Raw genomic sequence first — 22,308 nt, 5'->3', positions numbered from 1 at the left:
ATTTGTCTCCACTTTTGTGGATTGGGGTGAACAGTCCTTGGTTCTAAATATTGGGGAAGATGCCAGAGTTAAGAATGATGTTGAAGAGTTTTAGTATACCCAATTGGAATTTGTTGTCTGTTATTTGATCATTTCATTGAGGATACCATCAACACCACAGGCCTTTTGGGGTCTCTCTCTCTCTCTTACCCCCCTCCTCCTCTCTTCCCTCTCCCTCTTTTCCTCTTTCCCCCCCCCCCTCTCTCTTCCCCCTCCCTCTCTCTCTCCCCCCTCCCTCTCCCCCCTCTCTCTCTTCCCCTCCCTCTCTCTCTCTCTTCCCCGTCCCGCTCTCTCTCTCTTCCCCTTCCCGCTCTCTCTCTTCCCCCTCCCTCTCTCTTCCCCTCCCTCTCTCTCTCTCTTCCCCCTCCCTCTCTCTACTTCTTCCCCCTCCCCCTCTCTCTCCCCCTCCCTCTCTCTTCCAACCCTCCTCCCTCTCTCTCTCTCTCTTCCCCCTCTCTCCCCTCCCTCTCTCTTCCAACCCTCCTCCCTCTCTCTCTTCCCCCCTCTCTCTCTCTCTTCCCCCTCCCTCCCTCTCTCTACTTCTTCCCCCTCTCTCTCTCCCCCCTCCCTCTCTCTCTCCCCCCTCTCTCTCTTCCCCTCCCTCTCTCTCTCTCTTCCCCGTCCCGCTCTCTCTCTCTTCCCCCTCCCGCTCTCTCTCTTCCCCCTCCCGCTCTCTCTCTTCCCCCTCCCTCTCTCTTCCCCTCCCTCTCTCTCTCTACTTCTTCCCCCTCCCTCTCTCTTCCAACCCTCCTCCCTCTCTCTCTCTCTTCCCCCTCCCCCTCTCTCCCCTCCCTCTCTCTTCCAACCCTCCTCCCTCTCTCTCTTCCCCCCTCTCTCTCTCTCTTCCCCCTCCCTCTCTCTCTCCCCCCCTCCCTCTCTCTACTGCTTCCCCCTCTCTCTCTCCCCCTCCCTCTCTCTTTCAACCATCCTCCCTCTCTCTTTTCCCCCTCCCTCTCTCTACTTCTTCCCCCCCTCTCTCTCCCTCGCTCTCTCTCTTCCCCCCTCCTCCCTCTCTCTCTCTCTCCCCTCCCTCTCTCTCTCTGTCTTCCCCCTCCCCCTCTTTTACTCTTCCCCTCTCTCTCTCTCTCTCTCTCTCTCTTCCCCTCTCTCTCTCTGTCTCTTCCCTCCCTCCCTCTCTCTTCCCCATCCCGCTCTCTCTTCCCCCTCCCTCTCTCTCTTCCCCCCTCCCTCTCTCTCTTCCTACCTCTCTCTCTCTTCCCCCTCCCTCCCTCTCTCTTCCACCCCTGCTCACTCTCTTTCTTCCCCTCCCTCTGTCTCTTTCTTCCCCTCCCTCTGTCTCTTTCTTCCCCTCCCTCTCTCTCTCTCTTCCCCCCTCAGCCCTCTCTCTCTCTTCCCCTCAATCTCTCTCTCTTCCCCCCTCCTCCCGCTCTCTCTCTTCCCCTCATTCTCTCTCTCTTCCCCCCCTCCCTCCCTCCCTCCCCATCTCTCTTCCCCCCTCCTCCCCCTCTTTCTCCCCCCCCTTCCCTCTCTCCCTCCTTCCCTCTCTCCCCCCTCCTCCTTCTCTCTCATCCCTCCCTCCTTCCCTCTCTCCCCCTCTCTCCCCCCTCCTCCTTCTCTCTCCTCCGTCCTCCCCCTCCTCTCTCTTCCCCCCCTCCTCCATCTCTTCCCTCCCTCCTCCATCTCTTCCCTCCCTTTCTCTCCCCTCCTCCCCTTATCACACTTTGGGAAAATCCAATAGTGTCCTACTCGTATCCTCTCTCCTCCTCAAAACCCATTGGAGGAGAAGGTCAGAGGGGAGGAACCTCTGGTTTTCTCATCCAATGGGTTTTGAGAAGGAGGCGTGAGAAAGGACTCAAGGAGAATGCAATTGAGATCCTCCCCAAAATAGGCTCCCTGTGCCTCGACAACACAATCAAAAACGGGCTGACACTAGGCTGCCGACCGTGGACCGAGAACAGAAGAGCACATTTCATCCCAAATATAATACGAGGAGTTCGTTTGAAACGTCTCACTTGACCTGCGGAGGCTACACTATGGAGATCCAGAGCGTGGAATAGAGACGGACGGAGTCTATCACATCTAAACCGATGATGAGCGGGGTTACCTCTGCCACAGGCTCGGCTTCGTGCCGCTTCGCCCAGCACTTCGTGGTGTGTGGATTGGATACGGAGACTGGTCTAGAACCCGAAGAATTAGCTGGTAAATATTGTTTTTTGATAGCCTATTATAGCATAATATAGAATAATCATTCAAAAAGCGTTAACTGCCGAATTTGCCAACGCAATTGAAGGTGAAATCACCAAAAGGTCTTCAATCAATTGATTTATCAAAGTGACTGGGCGACCGTCCGAGTTTTTATTTTTTATCGAGCTTAGTCAGGTGAGAAGTGCAATGGTGCCTATCCATCCAGTATCGGTGAGACTTCGGGAAAACAGCTGAGACCGTGACGGTCAGCAGGGAGTGTTTATTGTCGTGACAGTCACAGCTGAGCAGATATAGAAATCCCTTAAATGTAACTTCTCAATCAATTCATATTTAACAGTTTTGACTGATGGACAACTCCAATCCTCGGGGCCGGGGTGGTGTCATGCTCTCTCCATTCCTAACAAACACAGCTGAGAATTATACACTGAAGATCATGATTAGTTGATTATTGGAGTCAGGTGTGTTTACTGGGGCATTCCCATCCCTGGCCTATTTATATATCCATGATTACAGCATATTTTGTGTTTTTATTGTCATTATAAAGTCTGAACACTCGCCACATCACTCCCTGGGGGATGGGGTTGTGTAGTTATTAGAGGAGAATGGCTGATGCCAACCATGTAGGCCAGGGTATTCTGGATTGGTGTCACGCTTTCCCATCCCTAGCAAAGACGGCTTTTTAAAATTGAACTAATTGCATTTTTAACTGAAGATCATTAGATTATTGGAGTTGGGTGTATAGCTGGGGTAAAAGTGTGACACCAGTCAGGACTGAAGTTGCCCTACGAGGTCCAGAGCCTACTGGTTTTCTGTTCTACCTGGTAACCGAAGAAAACAATTTGAAAAGAAGTGAGGTTAACTTGTACTATCCAAACTTTTTTTCTCCTGTTGCTCAACATTTAAAAAAACATTTTGTGCCATAATCAATGAACATGACCCAGGGTAGTAGCACTCAAGTGCATCACAGGATGCGATGGGAGGAGTCATCAGGGGAGGAGATGACAGGGAGGAATCATCAGGTGAGGAGATGACAGGGAGGAATCATCAGGTGAGGAGATGACAGGGAGGAATCATCAGGTGAGGAGATGACAGGGAGGAATCATCAGGTGAGGAGATGACAGGGAGGAATCATCAGGTGAGGAGATGACAGGGAGGAATCATCAGGTGAGGAGATGACAGGGAGGAATCATCAGGTGAGGAGATGACAGGGAGGAATCATCAGGTGAGGAGATGACAGGGAGGAATCATCAGGTGAGGAGATGACAGGGAGGAATCATCAGGTGAGGAGATGACAGGGAGGAATCATCAGGTGAGGAGATGACAGGGAGGAACCATCAGGGAGGAGATGACTGGGAGGAGTCATCAGGGGAGGAGATGACTGGGAGGAGTCATCAGGGGAGGAGATGACTGGGAGGAGTCATCAGGGGAGGAGATGACTGGGAGGAGTCATCAGGGGAGGAGATGACTGGGAGGAGTCATCAGGGGAGGAGATGACTGGGAGGAGTCATCAGGGGAGGAGATGACTGGGAGGAGTCATCAGGGGAGGAGATGACTGGGAGGAGTCATCAGGGAGGAGATGACTGGGAGGAGTCATCAGGGGAGGAGATGACTGGGAGGAGTCATCAGGGGAGGAGATGACTGGGAGGAGTCATCAGGGGAGGAGATGACTGGGAGGAGTCATCAGGGGAGGAGATGACTGGGAGGAGTCATCAGGGGAGGAGATGACTGGGAGGAGTCATCAGGGGAGGAGATGACTGGGAGGAGTCATCAGGGGAGGAGATGACTGGGAGGAGTCATCAGGGGAGGAGATGACTGGGAGGAGTCATCAGGGGAGGAGATGACTGGGAGGAGTCATCAGGGGAGGAGATGACTGGGAGGAGTCATCAGGGGAGGAGATGACTGGGAGGAGTCATCAGGGGAGGAGATGACTGGGAGGAGTCATCAGGGGAGGAGATGACTGGGAGGAGTCATCAGGGGAGGAGATGACTGGGAGGAATCATCAGGGGAGGAGATGACTGGGAGGAATCATCAGGGGAGGAGTTGACTGGGAGGAATCATCAGGGGAGGAGTTGACTGGGAGGAATCATCAGGGGAGGAGTTGACTGGGAGGAATCATCAGGGGAGGAGTTGACTGGGAGGAATCATCAAGGGAGGAGATTAACAGGATGGGACGGGGAGGCGGATGGTGGTCTGTGAGACTGGAATCATCAGGGGAGGAGATTGCCGCCGTTGCACCACCTTAGACCTCACAAGTTCAGATGGTACAGGTTAATTTGACTCCTTTTCAGATTCTTCTGTTTCGTGCCTGTAGGGAATCGGTATACCCATTAAGGCTGGGATGATGCCAGTATTGCGATACTCGTTAGTATCGTAGCAAGGAAACAAATCCACTTCATGTTTTAACTTCTTTAGGAAAACAGCCTAATGTTGTTAACAAACATCATTACCATTATGTCACATTGATTTATTTTCCATGCTACACTACACTATTTTACATACAGCAGGTTTTTAAAGGACCAAATAGTTTACTCTGCTTTGTCTTTTCATTTTTGCCATGGAAAAAATATTACGATACAGGTATGGACACCACCCTATGTAGTGAACACCACCCTATGTAGTGAACACCACCCTATGTAGTGAACACTACCCTATGTAGTGAACACTACCCTATGTAGTGAACACTACCCTATGTAGTGAACACTTCCCTATGTAGTGAACACTTCCCTATGTAGTGAACACTTCCCTATGTAGTGAACACTTCCCTATGTAGTGAACACTTCCCTATGTAGTGAACACCTCCCTATGTAGTGAACACTCCCCTGGCTGCCAGTCTGTTTCTTCTGTAGCCAACTACTTCGTGGTTGTCGGAGCCTCTTCTGGTCCGGTCTCCTGGATGCAGTGGTGGAGGGCGTCAGATTGCCATGGTGACCATGACAGTCAACCACAGTGATGCTGCGGTAGTGCCTGAAACCTGGGGGGGGGGAGTGGTCACATCCAGAGCTATATGACATTATCTCTAAGAGAATACTTACTGCGAAGATGAATGCCTAAAGCAGTGGTTGGCCTTCCTATCGGCTCTGACCAGAATATCGGCAGTCATATCTTTCTGTTAAATCTTAATTTTCTTTTAAATGTTGAATCGCCACCATTTGTTCTCCCCCAGCAGTTGATCGTTAGGTAATCAGTCACCCACTGCTTTTAGAAAATCGTCTTCAGTGTAGCTTTCTTGAATCCTCCTTTCTCATTCCAAATATGAGATTATGTATGTAGGTACAGTTGAAGTCGGAAGTTTACATACACCTTAGCCAAATACATTTAAACTCAGTTTTTCACAATTCCTGACATTTTAACTCTAGTAAAAATTCCCTGTCTTAGGTTAGTTAGGATCACCACTTTATTTTAAGGATGTGAATTGTCAGAATAGTATTAGAATGATTCATTTCAGCTTTTATTTCTTTCATCACATTCCCAGTGGGTCAGAAGTTTACATGCTACCAAATACTAATTTAGTGTATTGCCTTTAAATTGTTTAACTTGGGTCAAACATTTTGGGTAGCCTTCCACACACTTCCCACAATAAGTTGGGTGAATTTTGGCCCGTTCCTAATGACAGCTGGTGTAACTAAGTCAGGTTTGTAGGCCTCTTTGCTCGCACACACTTTTTTCAGTTCTTCCCACAAATTTTCTATAGGATTGAAGTCAGGGCTTTGTGAAGGCCACTCCAATACCTTGACTTTGTTGTCCTTAAGCCATTTTGCCACAACTTTGGAAGTATGCTTGGGGTCATTGTCCATTTGGACGACCCATTTGCGACCAAGCTTTAACTTCCTGACTGATGTCTTGAGATGTTGCTTCAATGTAGCCACATAATTTTACCTCCTCATAATGCCATATATTTTGTGAAGTGCACCAGTCTCTCCTGTAGAAAATCACCCCCACAACATGATGCTGCAACCCCCGTGCTTCACGGTTGGGATGGTGTTCTTTGGCTTGCAAGCATCCCCCTTTTTCCTCTAAACATAACGATGGTCATTATGGCCAAACAGTTAGATTTTTAGTTTCATCAGACCAGAGGACATTTCTCAAAAAAGTACGATCTTTGTCCACATGTGCAGTTGCAAACCGTAGTCTGGCTTTTTTATGGCGATTTTGGAGCAGTGGCTTCTTCCTTGCTGAGCGGCCTTTCAGGTTATGTTGACATAGGTCTCGTTTTACTGTGGATATAGATACTTTTGTAGCTGTTTTCTCCAGCATCTTCACAAGGTCCTTTGCTGTTGTTCTGGGATTGATTTGCATTTTTCGCACCAAAGTACGTTAATTGCTAGAAGACAGAACTCGTCTCCTTCCTAAGCGCTATGACCGCTGCGTGGTCCCATGGTGTTTATACTTGCCTACTAGTGTTTGTACAGATGAACGTGATACCTTCAGGTGTTTGGAAATTGGAAATCAGAAGCTTCTAAAACCATTACATAATTTTATGGAATTTTCCAAGCTGTTTAAAGGCGGAGTTAACTTAGTGTATGTACACTTCTGACCCACTGGAATTGTAATGCAGTGAAATAATCTGTCTGTAAACAATTGTTGGAAAAATTACTTGTCATGCACAAAGGGAGGGGGCTGGGAAAGAATCCCTGTGGTGTGTAAATTGTATATTGCAAGCTCTGGTATACTGGATTCTCCATATTAAGTCCCAAGTGAGGAAGAGGCAAGGAATGCGTTATTCAGAATAGAACAATCTGCACCATCTTCCCACTGGCTCTCTGTCATTGTGAAATTCACAGAACACACAGTCACACCCTATATTCTTTATGGAGGTGGGGGAGAAGGACAGGACAGGGGACTGAGCATCCAAGGCAGAATGTCCTCTGTAGAATAGGTCTCCAGGGAACATGGTGGGGTGGTAACCGGACACATTTAACCCTCCAAGACTGTCGTCATACATCCTATCTAGCCTGGTGTTTGTGTCAGGATGTGAAAAACCCTACCCTTTTACACCCCCTCACATTCACAACACCCCCTGCTGAGGATCACCTTATCAGGTTTGTCAGTGAAAAGGAAAGGACGGGGGGGGGGTTGCTGCTGCTAGTGGATCTGGCCTTCACCTGTCTGCTTATGTAACATCAGGTCATACTAATCTCTGCTGCAGCAAGGCAGCACTGCCTTTCATGGATTTGTGTGTGTCGGTAGATAGATGTGTTGCTTTGAGGGGTGTGTGTGTCTGCATATCTGTCGATGATGAATGTCTTTTTTGAGAGATGTCTTATTTTCATGTGTGTTTTGTAAATGGAGAGTGACTTGAAAGAAACAATCTTCTCTTGTTGGCCCCTCAATAGATGCCTCTGTTTCTGCAGCCCTAATCAAATTTCACATGATGTTCCCGGCTGGAATGCCGGGTCGCCATGGTTTCAGCTCCCGGCTCCAAACGGACGGGTGACTCTCACAGGGAATGACATCGGTGTCAGACGGGAACCACAGTGGAATGGTCAGGGATGCTGAAATGTCGCAAACAGGAAGACAAGGATGGACTGAAGTCCGATTTAGGCTATGTTTCATACAATTGAATATGAAAGGCTGGTGACTAACATTTTTATCTTGTGAACTCTTGGTTGCTTCTGGAACCAATCAATGATCAAACCTGAGTCCTCCGTTCTGAAGAATGTGTTATCCCTCTGTGCGAAAGCCTTGTCTTCCAGTCTGGGGGCAAGGTTAGATATAATTTGAGAAAGCATAGTTCGGCAAACCACATCTGCTACATTTATTCAACCAGGAGACAGACGTAGGAGGATCTTGTAATTGAGGCAGTGTCTGTTCATTGAATGAGAGACCGTGTCTGCTCATTGAATGAGAGACCGTGTCTGCTCATTGAATGAGAGACCGTGTCTGCTCATTGAATGAGAGACCGTGTCTGCTCATTGAATGAGAGACCGTGTCTGCTCATTCTGTCGTTTCATCTCTCAACCCACCTCCATCTCTCTCGTTCTCCTCATCCTCCTCATCTGCCCATCCAAGGGTATGATGAATTGAATGTGGTGGAGCAATTGAGTTAGGCAAGGATGAAATCTTCTCACTCATCCAGTCATCCCTGTCTCTCTGTCTCTGTCTGTCTGTTTGAAGGATGAAAAGCTGTGCATGACTGTTAATCATACGTTTAAATATGTCCGCTGTTTCATCGTCTTTAGGTGTCCGATCCCTCCTCTGTCTGTATATCTGCTGTATGAGAACTGGGTGTTTAACAGTCAGTAAGCCTACTAGGATCCTATGAAATTGTATGCGTTTGGAATCTTCAAACATGACATCTATAGACCAATGAAAACCAGATGTCATCCTGTGATCAATCAGCAATATTCATTAGAGCACACCATATCAAAATGTTTTAAAATGTTTCTCAACAAACCAAGTTGAGCCATTTTTTTTTATTGGACAAGGTCTGTTACTGCCTTCCCATTTTAGTTTTATTCTAAAGTCTTTTCTGAAAAAGACTCCAGTTTGATAATGAAATGGTAATATGTGGCATAACATGGTCCTCTTACTGAGGCTGAGTACTGTCGTGACTCTGACTAAACGCCCATTGAGAAATCCAGCCATGCTCGAGTGGGATCCTGTGGTGTTGAGATTCCGCGCAGTGTCTGGGTGACGGTGACGTTGCAGTGTCTGGGTGACGGTGACGTTGCAGTGTCTGGGTGACGGTGACGTTGCAGTGTCTGGGTGACGGTGACGTTGCAGTGTCTGGGTGACGGTGACGTTGCAGTGTCTGGGTGACGGTGACGTTGCAGTGTCTGGGGGACGGTGACGTTGCAGTGTCTGGGTGACGTGACTGGGTGACGTTGCAGTGTCTGAGGGACGTTGCAGTGTCTGGGGGATGGTGACGTTGCAGTGTCTGAGGGACGTTGCAGTGTCTGGGGGATGGTGACGTTGCAGTGTCTGAGGGACGTTGCAGTGTCTGGGGGATGGTGACGTTGCAGTGTCTGGGGGACGTTGCAGTGTCTGGGGGACGGTGACGTTGCAGTGTCTGGGGGACGGTGACGTTGCAGTGTCTGGGTGACGTTGCAGTGTCTGGGTGACGTTGCAGTGTCTGGGTGACGGGGACGTTGCAGTGTCTGGGTGACGGGGACGTTGCAGTGTCTGGGTGACGGGGACGTTGCAGTGTCTGGGTGACGGGGACGTTGCACTGTCTGGGGGACGTTGCAGTGTCTGGGTTACGGGGACGTTGCAGTGTCTGGGTTACGGGGACGTTGCAGTGTCTGCGTTACGGGGACGTTGCACTGTCTGGGTGACGGGGACGTTGCAGTGTCTGGGTGACGTTGCAGTGTCTGGGTGACGGGGACGTTGCAGTGTCTGGGTGACGTTGCAGTGTCTGGAGTGGAACTGTGAGACTGAGGCCCTCTTCTGACGCGAATTCACTTCATCCTTCATTCTTTCTATCTTTTCTCCTTCCTTCCTCTGAGTAATCACTGATCCCTTGTGGCAGAAGTGGTGTGAGCAGACATGTACGTAGGAGAATCTTGCTTTTGCTGGTGTTACTTCATGAAGGGTTAAATGCGTTTCGGTATTGTTACCCCAGCCAGCAGATCTGTTGCAGTCTCTCTGGAGTGGGCTGAGCTGATTTCGTGTCACAGCCTAACCGGGCACTGTTTTAATCTTCCATCCACAGAACCATAACAAGCCACCCTTGCTCCCTGCTTCACCATCTCTCCTGTTATCTCCCTCTTCCTACATCTCTCCTGTTATCTCCCTCTTCCTACATCTCTCCTGTTATCTCCCTCTTCCTACATCTCTCCTGTTATCTCCCTCTTCCTACATCTCTCCTGTTATCTCCCTCTTCCTACATCTCTCCTGTTATCTCCCTCTTCCTACATCTCTCCTGTTATCTCCCTCTTCCTACATCTCTCCTGTTATCTCCCTCTTCCTACGGCTCTCCTGTTATCTCCCTCTTCCTACGGCTCTCCTGTTATCTCCCTCTTCCTATCAGCTCTCCATCCCACTTCTCTTTCTGTCAGTTGAACCCCCTCGCCTCCTACTGTTTTTTTTCTCTCTTCCCCACTCTCCATTTCTCTCTTTCTTTGTCTCCTTAAAATCTTTCATTTTAATGTGGTCAGCAACTTCCTAATATTTGACTTCCATCTCTGACACAACACTCTGGAAGGTATTCATTTCAAGTGCTTGTGTTTTTAAATGGGTCATGGTAAGGCATTAGAAGAACCGGTTCAGCGAGTCCACATGAGCACTGAGCAGTGAAACCCAAATAACAATCCCAGGCATGGTTTGGGTTAAATAGCTTTCACACTGTGTGTGTGTTCACCCAACTAATTGCATCAGCTGATGACTGGCTTCTTCAAGGCCATGATAACCGTAACGCCAGCGGAGATGGCTACCATGGCAACCAGACATCGTTCTCTTCTTGACGACGAGGCCCTGAGGAAGATCAAGGCCTGGTAGATAAACACAAAGACCACACTGTGATGACTCATCACATATCTGCATGCCGTGTCCCTTGATTTAAAATCAAATAGAGAATCGGTACGGTACAACACTCGGCAAGATGGTGTCGTTTTTAATACCAGCTCTGAATCTCTTCCTTATCATACTGATATCCTACATGGCTGCCCTGTTCTCATAACATTGCATGGGCACAACCCACCCACCAGAGTCGTATTCAGTAGTGCACACACAGTAGCAGATCGTTATGCAATGGACAGCGAATACAAGCGTGTCTTTTTTGGACAATTTCAGGTAGTCCTGCATTTCAGGAAGTTTTTTATTTTCTTCCTAGCACCTAACCTTCATTACTGCCCACCCACCAGCCTGATTCAAAGCCCAACCTTCATTACTGCCCACCCACCAGCCTGATTCAAAGCCCAACCTTCATTACTAGCCACCCACCAGCCTGATTCAAAGCCCAACCTTCATTACTAGCCACCCACCAGCCTGATTCAAAGCCCAACCTTCATTACTGCCCACCCACCAGCCTGATTCAAAGCCCAACCTTCATTACTGCCCACCCACCAGCCTGATTCAAAGCCCAACCTTCATTACTGCCCACCCACCAGCCTGATTCAAAGCCCAACCTTCATTACTGCCCACCCACCAGCCTGATTCAAAGCCCAACCTTCATTACTGCCCACCCACCAGCCTGATTCAAAGCCCAACCTTCATTACTGCCCACCCACCAGCCTGATTCAAAGCCCAACCTTCATTACTGCCCACCCACCAGCCTGATTCAAAGCCCAACCTTCATTACTACCCACCCACCAGCCTGATTCAAAGCCCAACCTTCATTACTGCCCACCCACCAGCCTGATTCAAAGCCAAACCTTCATTTCTACCCACCCACCAGCCTGATTCAAAGCAAAGCAATTCTCAGTTTTGCTCCGTCTCTTGCCTTCGGCATCCTTACTGTTCTCGGCTTTCCGTGCGTCATCGGAGAAGCAGGTGGAATGCTGGAATCTGGCTGGATAAGTGGATATGCGTCAAAGCATTAGATTACAAGATGTGTTTTGGTGTGTGTGTGTGCAAATGCCAGGCAGAGTATTATTGTGAAGAGTGGTGCACTCAAGGGAAGGAGAGTGACTGTGATGCTTTAAATGAGGTAGTGAGTGTACTTCTCTGTGTCTTACATACACAGGATATGCTTTACTATCCTTGTGGGGACCTAACATCTTATTTCAATTCAAAATACTATTTTTCCTAACCCCTAATTGTAAGCCTAAAATAGTCTTTGTCTTTGGGACATGGGAAATGTCCCCACTTGGTACAATTTCTTGTTTTACTTTCCCAGTGGGGACTTTTCTGGTACCCACAAGGATATATATATTACACACACACACAGCTCTCTGTATGTAAGTGGATCAGGCAGCTGACACAGGGGACAGTGAGAGGCAGGAGATGCATCAGGCAGACAAGGTAATACATCAAGGTCAGAGGAAGTGCATGTCACTGGTGACGCACTCAAACGGCCTCTAATTTTTTTAAAGGAATTATTTCCTTCTCTTCAGTGCCAGGATAATCTTTTTATTTTATTTTTTATCAGACCCCAGGTTCAGCATGTACTGTAAACCGTTAATTTTGGATCCATTCTGTGCATTGCTCCTGCTTCTACAACCTTTACTCATTTTCAGCGTGAGGGGATGGAGGGTGCGGCGTGAGGGGATGGAGGGTGCGGCGTGAGGGGATGGAGGGTGCGGCAGCTGCTGTGGTTGTGATCTGGGTCTCCCAGGGCTTCCCATCTTCACAGTAGGACCACATTTTCTACTAGCCCTGTCTGAAAATGGCTAGCGGGCTACCTTAAGATCCTGCTCTGGTCTCACTGCTTCTGTCTCGACCCTCTACAATCTCACCTCTAGTTCAATAAAGGGATTAAAGACATGCATGGTTTTTCGCTGGTGTCAAATGAAGGGTAAACGTTGTGCTGTCTCTGATATTAAAACCCTGTCTGGTAACCACAGTGTTCTCCACCATGTCCCCTTATTAAGAATTCAGTGCGGCGATGAAGGTCACTTGTCCCTCTGATTTTGTCTGTGTCAGTATTGCAACGCTGACTCTTTCTTTCTCTACCCTCCCTCTCTATTTCAACATCTGTCCGTCTTCTCATCTCTTTGCTAGGTGAGAGCTTTGAGCAGAGCCCCATCCGGAGGTCCTTCAGGTCCAAGGTTCTGGCCCACTACCCTGAGAGCACAGACAGGAGTCCCTTCAACAGAGATGCAGTCAACATGGTAAGACAGTGGAGCTACGATACGTTTAGAGAACTTATATACCGGGAAGAGGGTTAAGTCGTTATTTTTATGGCATTTAGAAAGTTTTAGCCCTTTCTAGAGATGGTTGTAATGTGTCCATGTGAAAACAGCTTCATTTATTGCATTCATTACAACGTGTGTCATGTTAAATTACTGTACAGCTTATTGTGGACATTCTGTTGTATTCTGTTACACATAATAGGGGACTTTATCGGTTTGTGCACTATTGTTTTGTTAATGTACGTTTTTGGGGTTTAACAATGTTGTCGCAAATCTGTCAGTGTAAATTAGTAATTAGTAACCAATTGAAAGTAATAAACAAAAAGCTGATTGTTTGGAACTGCTGTGACAACACTTCTTTGTTTTGTTCTCCAGTACCACAATGCATTTCTCTTTTTTGCAAATGAGAATATTTTCTGTTTCAAGTGTTATAATTTTTAATAAGCATCTTTGAGACATTAGTTTCTTTCAATGTGGCATTTCAATAATAAAATAAGTTGTTTAATGGCACATTCTTGTCTGGATAATGAAAGCACTAGGCAGGAACTCCACAGCATCTCATTTTAAATGAACCAATAAACAAATGTTACTTTTTCATGAAGCTGACGCCTGTTGTGTGCACAGACACTGAAGTACTTTGTAACAGATGGATAGAGCACCTTTTCATGGAGCTCAGCTCAGCTCTCAGCTCTGACTCTCTCCACAAACAAGACCCCTTTGTCCTTTATTTTAACGACTTTTACACAACTTGTGTGTCGGCTCATGGGTCTCCCGGTCGCGGCCGGCTGTGACAGTCCGGGATCGAAATCGTGTCTGTAGTGACACCTCAAGTACTGTGATGTAGTGCCTGAAACAGCTGCTCCACTCGGGAGGCAAATAAGGGCCCTCTTTCTTTAAAACCCCCCCTGCTAGTCTTCAATGTTATTTGTCAGAAGGGAGTCTCTTCAGAATGATTTGACCCCTCATCCCTGTCCATAATTCCTTGTGTGTTTGATAAAAGGACATGTTATTGAAGGCAGTTGACACAGTCATTCTTTCTATATTTTCCCTCTTCACATCCTCCTACCACTCTCTACCTTTTCTCCTTTGTTCCTCTGCTATGTCCTCTAAAACATCCCAACTATTCTGTCCATATCTCTCGCCCACCACCTCTTCATCCTCCTTCCTCACTCATCTTAAATGTTTTTTTTCCATCTCTCTCGATACTCCATCCTCATCTCTCTCTCTCTCTTTCCCCAGCTCTGCATGCCAAGAGGCTTGTCATTCCGTAGTCAGACAGACAGGCGCGACTCCCGCTTCCACTCCTTCACGGTCGCTCGGGATGACGGCACACACTCCTACGGCTTTGTGCACATGTACTACGAGGAGGTGACGAGCGCCCAGATCACCGCGGCGATGCAGACCCTCCATCAGATGCACCACGTCGAGCATCACTCCACCTCTTCTTCATCCCGCTCTACCTCCTCCGCCTCCTCCCCCTCCACATCCAGCATGGACTCTCTGGTGAGCAGCCTGGACGAGTCGGATGCTGCTTCCCTGGTAGAGCGTCCCCTGTTGGCTTGTTTGGGCTGCACAGTGGGTTCCTTCCAGCCGGCCCGGGACACCCTGTATGTCTCCAAGGCCCTCTGCCTCCTGACGCCCCTCCCCTTTCTCCTCGCCGCCCGCCATTTCCTGTCCCAGCTGCACCAGGCGGTGACATCGCACGCCGCCCCGCCGCTGCCCCTAGAGAGCTACATCCACAACATCCTGTATGAGGTGCCCGCGCCGCCACCTGGTCGGTCGCTCCGGTTCCACGGGGTCCAGGGGCCCATCGTGTGCCAGCAGCCCGGCCCAGAGGAGCTCCCGCTGGGGGACTACCCACTGGGAGAGGCCTTCTCTCTGCTGGGGGTGGAGAACCTGGTGAGACTGCTTACCTCTGTGCTGCTGGAGACCCAGATCCTGCTTTACTCACAAGGTGAGGACCAAAGGACCAGGCAGCGTTTGCTGAAAGATCAACAACCTAGGTTTTTTTTTTCTAACCTTCACTCTAAACATGTTCAATTCCCATCATGCACTTTAACATATTAGATCGGTACTGGAGTTGTACCCCGAACAGCACACGTTGTTGTAGCCCCAGACAAACTCCCCTGATTCAACTAATAATCAAGCCCTCAGATGAGTTTGTCTGGGGCTACAACAACGTGTGCTGTTCGGGGTACTGGAGGACTGGGGTTTGGAAACCCAACACTAGTCCATGGTGGTGACTGTATGACTGCACACTTTTGAGATTCAGACTACAGAATGCAACACATGTATCCATGATATGAGTACCACCAGGGTCAAATTCCTCAAATCAGCAACAATTTAAAATCTCCCCCCTCCGTCTCGGTCTCTCATACTATCAAAAGGTTGACGACAACAACTTCACAACAATACAACACATTAGTACACCTGCGGTCCAATTCCCTCCGTCTTTCCATCTCTCTGTCTCCAGACTACCAGCGGTTGATGACTGTGGCAGAGGGCATCACCACCCTGCTGTTTCCGTTCCAGTGGCAGCATATCTACCTGCCCCTCCTGCCCGCTCCCCTGCACCACCTCCTGGATGCACCAGTGCCCTTCCTCATGGGCATCCAGAGGAGGGACGGCGCCCAACGCTCCACTCTGGAGCTGTCCAATGAGGTACAGTATTAGAATGGCATGGCACTTAGTCATCTGTGTTTGGGACTGTAGCCATGTAATGGCACTTTTATCCTCAAAATGGCTTTATTTAACCAGTTGGCTTATTGTGAACACATTCTCTTCTTTAATAACCACCTGACCAAGAAGGAGTGATAAATGTATTGCACTTGCGATGCAGTAGGACAAACGATGTTGCCACTCATTCCTAAGTTCCTATTGCTCTATTAACAATAGGTTAGCTGAATCCATATACCTAGTGAGTTTTAAATCCACTATTGAATCCCATTTTTAAAATTGGCCTTACCACATGGAATTAGAAGCATTTTAATTCATTCTCTATAGCTTTCCAGTAGGCATTGTGATACACATTTTGACAGGCATTCACTGACCTTGCAAAACATTCCAACATGCTTTCCAGCAGTCTATTGTACACTCAGTCATTCTAATAACAGGCATTCCAGTACGCGTTGTAACGGACGGTTAAAGAGCCTTGTAACGGACGGTTAAAGAGCCTTGTAACGGACGGTTAAAGAGCCTTGTAACGGACGGTTAAAGAGCCTTGTAACGGACGGTTAGAGCCTTGTAACGGACGGTTAAAGAGCCTTGTAACGGACTGTTAAAGAGCCTTGTAACGGACGGTTAAAGAGCCTTGTAACGGACGGTTAAAGAGCCTTGTAACGGACGGTTAAAGAGCCTTGTAACGGACGGTTAAAGAGCCTTGCAACGGACGGTTAAAGAGCCTTGCAACGGACGGTTAAAGAGCCTTGCAACGGACGGTTAAAGAGCCTTGCAACGGACGGTTAAAGAGCCTTGCAACGGACGGTTAAAGAGCCTTGCAACGGACGGTTAAAGAGCCTTGCAACGGACGGTTAAAGAGCCTTGCAACGGACGGTTAAAGAGCCTTGCAACGGACGGTTAAAGAGCCTTGCAACGGACGGTTAAAGAGCCTTGCAACGGACGGTTAAAGAGCCTTGCAACTGACGGTTAAAGAGCCTTGCAACGGACGGTTAAAGAGCCTTGCAACGGACGGTTAAAGAGCCTTGTAAACGGACGGTTAAAGAGCCTTGTAAACGGACGGTTAAAGAGCCTTGTAACGGATGGATAAAGAGCCTTGTAACGGACGGTTAAAGAGCCTTGTAACGGACGGTTAAAGAGCCTTGTAACGGACGGTTAAAGAGCCTTGTAACGGACGGTTAAAGAGCCTTGTAACGGACGGTTAAAGAGCCTTGTAACGGACGGTTAAAGAGCCTTGTAACGGACGGTTAAAGAGCCTTGTAACGGACGGTTAAAGAGCCTTGTAACGGACGGTTAAAGAGCCTTGTAACGGACGGTTAAAGAGCCTTGTAACATTTACTGCATTCTTGCAGTGCCTGTACAAATGAATCCTATTCTGTTTGCATATTAATATCCCCCTGCTCTCCGGTGCTGACGAAATATAGAGATTCACACATCTCCTCAGGCGATCTCCTACACTTCTCCCCAAATCACACCATGCTGTATAAGCGTTTTGCTAGGGTTGTGCATCTCAAATGAGGTCCTATTCCCTATATAGTGCACTACTTTTGACCAGGACCCATAGGGCTTTATGTAGGGGGAATAGGATGCCATTTAGGATACAACACAAGGAGTTTTCTTTGAAGTGGTAGAGTTGTCCCATAAATACACCAGCAGGATGGAATAATATATATATATATATATATTTTTTTTTTCCTTACCCGAAGACGAGGCTTTTTAAACGGCACAGATTTGTTTTAATGGAATTTATCTGATGCATCACAGTGGAATGTTCCCAGATTTTGTCATGGTGAATTGGGTCACCATACTGCGAGGTGGGGGGGGGGGTCACCATACTGCGAGGTGGGGGGGGGGTCACCATACTGCGAGGTGGGGGGGGGGTCACCAGTAATGCGAGGTAGGGGGGGGGGGGTCACCATACTGCGAGGTGGGGGGGGGGGTCACCATACTGCGAGGTGGGGGGGGGGGGTCACCATACTGCGAGGTGTGGGGGGGGGGGGCACCATACTGCGAGGTGGGGGGGGGGGTCACCATACTGCGAGGTGGGGGGTTATCATAGAGGGTTTGTCGCCTTTGCCATGAGAAGGGGAGCAGGGACGCATTTGAATCACATCATCCTTTAAAGGCACATTCTACGATATGTTTGACAACTTAAATGAATGATACCCATTGTCATGCCCGTTCTTAAAGAATATCTCTGTCTTGTTGTTTTTCAAGTTGAGGAGTGGGCCTTTAAAGTAGAATTGTAAACAAATGGTAGTCTGTATGAATCGGTCATCACATGAGGTAAAAAAAAAAAACTTCCTGCAGAGCACACTGTCAATCCTGTTGAATAGGGTTTGGTGTCAGTGTCTGACGTAGTTCTATGTGCCAGGCTAGTGCTTGCTCGGCTTCTCTCCAGAGGTCGACTCATTTTTCTGACTGGTTTTGTATTTATAAAAAAATGTGTGTCTGTGAATGAGGTGATAGTCCCAGATCTGTTTGGACAGTTGGCTATACAGCACAAAGACCTATGGGACCAGGATATGTACATCTAATTGTGTTCTAATGTCAACGAGCATAGTTAAATCTCTGATCTTAATGGGATGTTTGCATACTTGGCCCTAATGTTATCAGTGGTAATGACCTCTGTACAGTCTGAATTATCTACATGAAGAAGAGTTGCTTGTTGTGCCACTCTGCCAGGATGGGTCTGTGTTCCCTTATTGAACATTTTAACAAGGATTCCACAGCCTTCTCCCAAAGTGTGCACTTGCACACTCTCTGTCTGAGATATAGCAATGATGGAAACTCCCTCCAGCCAATCCTTAACTGCTAAATCCATGATGGGGAGTTTGCATGTGCACACTTTGTGAAAGGTCCCTTTATTTGATAATGATAATTAAACAGATTTTTACATTTACTGTTGCCTTCCCATCCCCCTCTCCAGTCCAATCTGTGCTTCGTGGACATTGACAATCACCGTGTGGATCCACCCGAGGACCTGCCCCTCTTCCCAGACCAGCTGGAGCTCATCCAGGAAGTGAACGAGGTGCTGCTGCGCTTTGGCCTCCAGCCATACGGGGGCTCTACAACCACCAAGCCCGCCCCTGCCGCTCCCCCCTGCCTCAGCAGCCTCGTCCTGGAGGACCTGATGGAAGACCGGCGCAACGGGAACCTGGGAGGGGAGGAGTTGGCCGTGCTGGAACGACTGCAGGCACTGGCCAGGAGGTGTGGAGGAGGGGGGATGGCGGGAGGGAAGACGCTGGGACGGGCGTTTGAGGAGGAAGAGGAGGAGCTGAAGGCAGCCAAGATGAACGTGCAGCTGAGGGAGGTGTTCGCGGGGCGTTTCACCTCCATGTTCGGGAGGTACGAAGAGTTTGTGATCCACAGCGCTTCCGACCTGGAGTCCTGGCTGGGCAACCGTGAGGGAACGAGCAACTTTGATAAGGTAATGAAGATCGATCAACAATCATTCACTGAATGAATACCATAGACTCTCCTATCCATAGCCTACTCCTTCAGTCAGCAATCCAACATGCATGGACAGGAAGCTGTCATTCAGGATACAAGCAATATTCTACCACTGTTAGTGATTTTAAGTGAAGTGTTAACATTTTGTGTACTTGTGCGTTTGTCTATCCCCAGGGCTCTTTCCTGTCGGCGCAGCCCACCACACACCTACACTTCCTGTCTCGGTTCCTGGAGACGGCCATGTTTTCATCGTTCGTAGACAGCAAGGTGTTGTCTCGCTGGGCAGACCAGGAGCCACTGCAGCGTGTGTTCGACAGGCGCTTGGAGAGGGAGCGCCTCTACAACACGTTGGAGGACGATCCTGGTAACCGGCTCTACAGGAAGTGCACAGTGCTCCATGAGTCAGGTGGGTTCAGGAGAAACTGGATTCAGGGGAGGCTACAGTAGTACTCATTCAATATTTCCCATTATTACTGCATGTGGTTGTTAGGGAACACAACAGAATAAAGAATAACTTTTGTACACCACAATGAGTGCTTCTTATTGGACAAGTTTAGATCACTGTTTCAGGCCACTTTTTTTGGGGGGGGGGGGGTTTGTTGCCTGATGAACATGTTCTGTTTGTTCTTTGTCCAAAGCATAGAGCAGGGTTCTCCAATAAGTGGCCTGTGGGTGATTCTATTCGGCCCCCATGTTTTCTGAGCAAAAAAATACTGAAATTCTGTTTGTCAAATACTATGTATGTTTGGGGGTCTTGCTGTCAATTTTCAGTGTAAAAATTATTTGACTATGCTCCGGCCCCCTGACCCTGGCCCTCAAGGAAACTGGGGACCGCTTGCATGGAGGGCATTGGGAGGCAGGGATTATCTGAGGATGCAAGCGTCTCCAAAACCACAGAACACACATTGTATGTCATGTCATTTTCTTTCTTTCTACTTCCTATATTCCCTCAGTTCCACTGAAGAGAGAAACAAAGGAGGAAAAACTGTGCCAGAGCACTGTAGAATGCCAGAGCACCGTAGAATGCCAGAGCACCGTAGAATGCCAGAGCACCGTAGAATGCCAGAGCACCGTAGAATGCCAGAGCACCGTAGAATGCCAGAGCACCGTAGAATGCCAGAGCACCGTAGAATGCCAGAGCACCGTAGAATGCCAGAACACCGTAGAATGCCAGAACACCGTAGAATGCCAGAGCACCGTAGAATGCCAGAGCACCGTAGAATGCCAGAGCACCGTAGAATGCCAGAGCACCGTAGAATGCCAGAGCACCGTAGAATGCCAGAGCACCGTAGAATGCCAGAGCACCGTAGAATGCCAGAGCACCGTAGAATGCCAGAACATGAGAGGGATGGGGAATATTCTGTTCTGGGGAAAGGGAGTTCAGTATCAATCTGAGAGAATGAAAAGGTAGACACGAGAGGGGGAGAAAGTGAGAGAGAAGGGAATAAGAGGCATTGATGGTAAGAGGTATAAAAAGATGAATGGGGGAGAAGGGGATGGGGATGGGGAATACTAGAGGGGTGGAGTATTGGAGGGGGGGGGGGATAAGTAGCACATGAGGAGGAAAACAGTACATTGTGTCCCTATAATGAGACTCTCAGCTTTGAAGTTCTGCCAAGCGCTCTGCAGAGACTGCACCACGAAGTCTGCTCCAGTCTCTGTTTTAATCGTTCCTCTCCCTCCGTGTTTCCCAGCAATGTGGGATTTTTAAAGCAAACCAGATAGGGATCCACTTCCACATCACGACAACACATGACCTTGTTTCTGCACAAAGAGCTTTCCAGATTAGACATGCAGTATGACGTTGTATCTACAACTCTGGATTTGAAAGGAGGCTTATACAAATGGTCCTTCGATATCGGACTGCAGAGGAATGAGAATGTAGAAATGAACATGATGTAGAAAGTTCACTATTGAGCAGAGTCCTGTATGGCTCAATTGGTAGAGCATGGCACTTGCAAAGTCTGGATTGTGGGTTTGATTCCCGCTGGGGCAACCCCATACAAAAATACATGAATATAAGTTGCTTTGGATAACGGAGTCTGCTAAATGGCTGGTATTACTGCGCTGGCCTGGTTACATATCCAGCATAGTTCCTGGAAATGACAATGGGTATTCGGCGTAATTCCGTTATCATGGAATTGCCTCTGTGACAGGAAAATATCAGGCAGCACAGAATGGCTTGGGTCAGCACACTAGTGTGAAAAGGTTACTAGAGGCTGCCTCTCCTACAGCCTTCTCCAGTAGGCCCCACTCACATCCCCCACCTCTATTATCCTCTGGTTCCCAGTCCAGGCCATGGAGCGCAGGCTGCTTAAGGCTGACCACACGGCCATCCACCCCCACCTGTTGGACATGAGGATTGGCCAGGGCCGACACCAACAGGGCTGCTTCCCCAGGCTACAGGCTGATGTATTGGCACAGGGACACCACACCAACAAGTAAGTAACACACGCCCATATATACACACGTACACAACAATTACCTACACACACAAATTATCTACACAAACCGTACATTGTGTCTGTGCAGGTGGTCAAGTCGTTACATCCCTAAGAGACCAGTGACAACTGAGACCACCTCAGGACTGGACAATGACCAGAGAGAGGTAAATGCCTGCTTTAGTTATATAGTCCCAAATCGACCTCTAGCCCATTTCCCATACCTGATGTAAACAATATTGTAATGCCTTTACCTTTCTTTGTGTGAACACCATTCTGCCTTCTGGGCCGTGTTCATAAGGGCACACGATGGAAAACATTTATAAAACAACTATTTGTAACGGGGGAAAAAGAAAATGTTCCTTATTGAACAAGTCCAGGTAGTGCCTCTGTTTCTGTCTGATCTACAAACCCAGGATGGGTAGGGGCTTGGCCAGGAAAGTAGTTATTGGCTGTTTTCAGAATCAACTTTAGTATTGTCTGATTGGCTGTTGTTCTCTGTGTTCATCCAATAGAAGTTCTCTCCGGGGAGGATCCTATGCCAGTCTAAGCTGCTTGACCCCTCCCCCTCAGCTGTCACTCAAACCCAGCGTGGGTTCGTGGAGGGGCTGCTGAGGGAGTGTCGTGTGAAGGTAAGGGGTCTCCTTAAGGCATCCGAATGCTTCCCAGCCAGTAGTTTGTGCAGATATTATGATGACATTTTGATGTTTTTGTTAGTTTTGGACTTATTCAGCTGTTCGGGCACTTTTTTAATTTTCTTCGGGAGGCCAGCCTATTCGGGGCAGAAGTCTACACCCCTTTGT

The 22,308-nt window shown here is 48.4% G+C and overlaps 1 protein-coding gene across 1 annotated transcript in view; it reads left to right on the top strand.

The window, feature by feature from the left end:
* Positions 1-1,869: 1,869 nt before the first annotated feature.
* LOC109897716 (DENN domain-containing protein 5B) overlaps positions 1,870-22,308 on the top strand; it is a 38,970-nt gene continuing 18,531 nt past the window's right edge. The window contains exons 1-9 of the mRNA XM_020492250.2: positions 1,870-2,199; positions 12,805-12,914; positions 14,175-14,889; positions 15,409-15,596; positions 18,541-19,041; positions 19,239-19,470; positions 21,355-21,505; positions 21,597-21,672; positions 22,021-22,137. Of these exons, the coding sequence (XP_020347839.2) occupies positions 2,088-2,199; positions 12,805-12,914; positions 14,175-14,889; positions 15,409-15,596; positions 18,541-19,041; positions 19,239-19,470; positions 21,355-21,505; positions 21,597-21,672; positions 22,021-22,137 (2,202 nt within the window). The 5' untranslated portion in view covers positions 1,870-2,087. The remainder of the gene's footprint in view (positions 2,200-12,804; positions 12,915-14,174; positions 14,890-15,408; positions 15,597-18,540; positions 19,042-19,238; positions 19,471-21,354; positions 21,506-21,596; positions 21,673-22,020; positions 22,138-22,308) is intronic.

The sequence above is a fragment of the Oncorhynchus kisutch genome, linkage group LG10 (genome assembly GCF_002021735.2).
Source record: "Oncorhynchus kisutch isolate 150728-3 linkage group LG10, Okis_V2, whole genome shotgun sequence".
NCBI lineage: Eukaryota > Metazoa > Chordata > Actinopteri > Salmoniformes > Salmonidae > Oncorhynchus > Oncorhynchus kisutch.
Note: the sequence above shows the minus strand (reverse complement) of the source record. Positions and strands in the feature narration are given on the sequence as shown.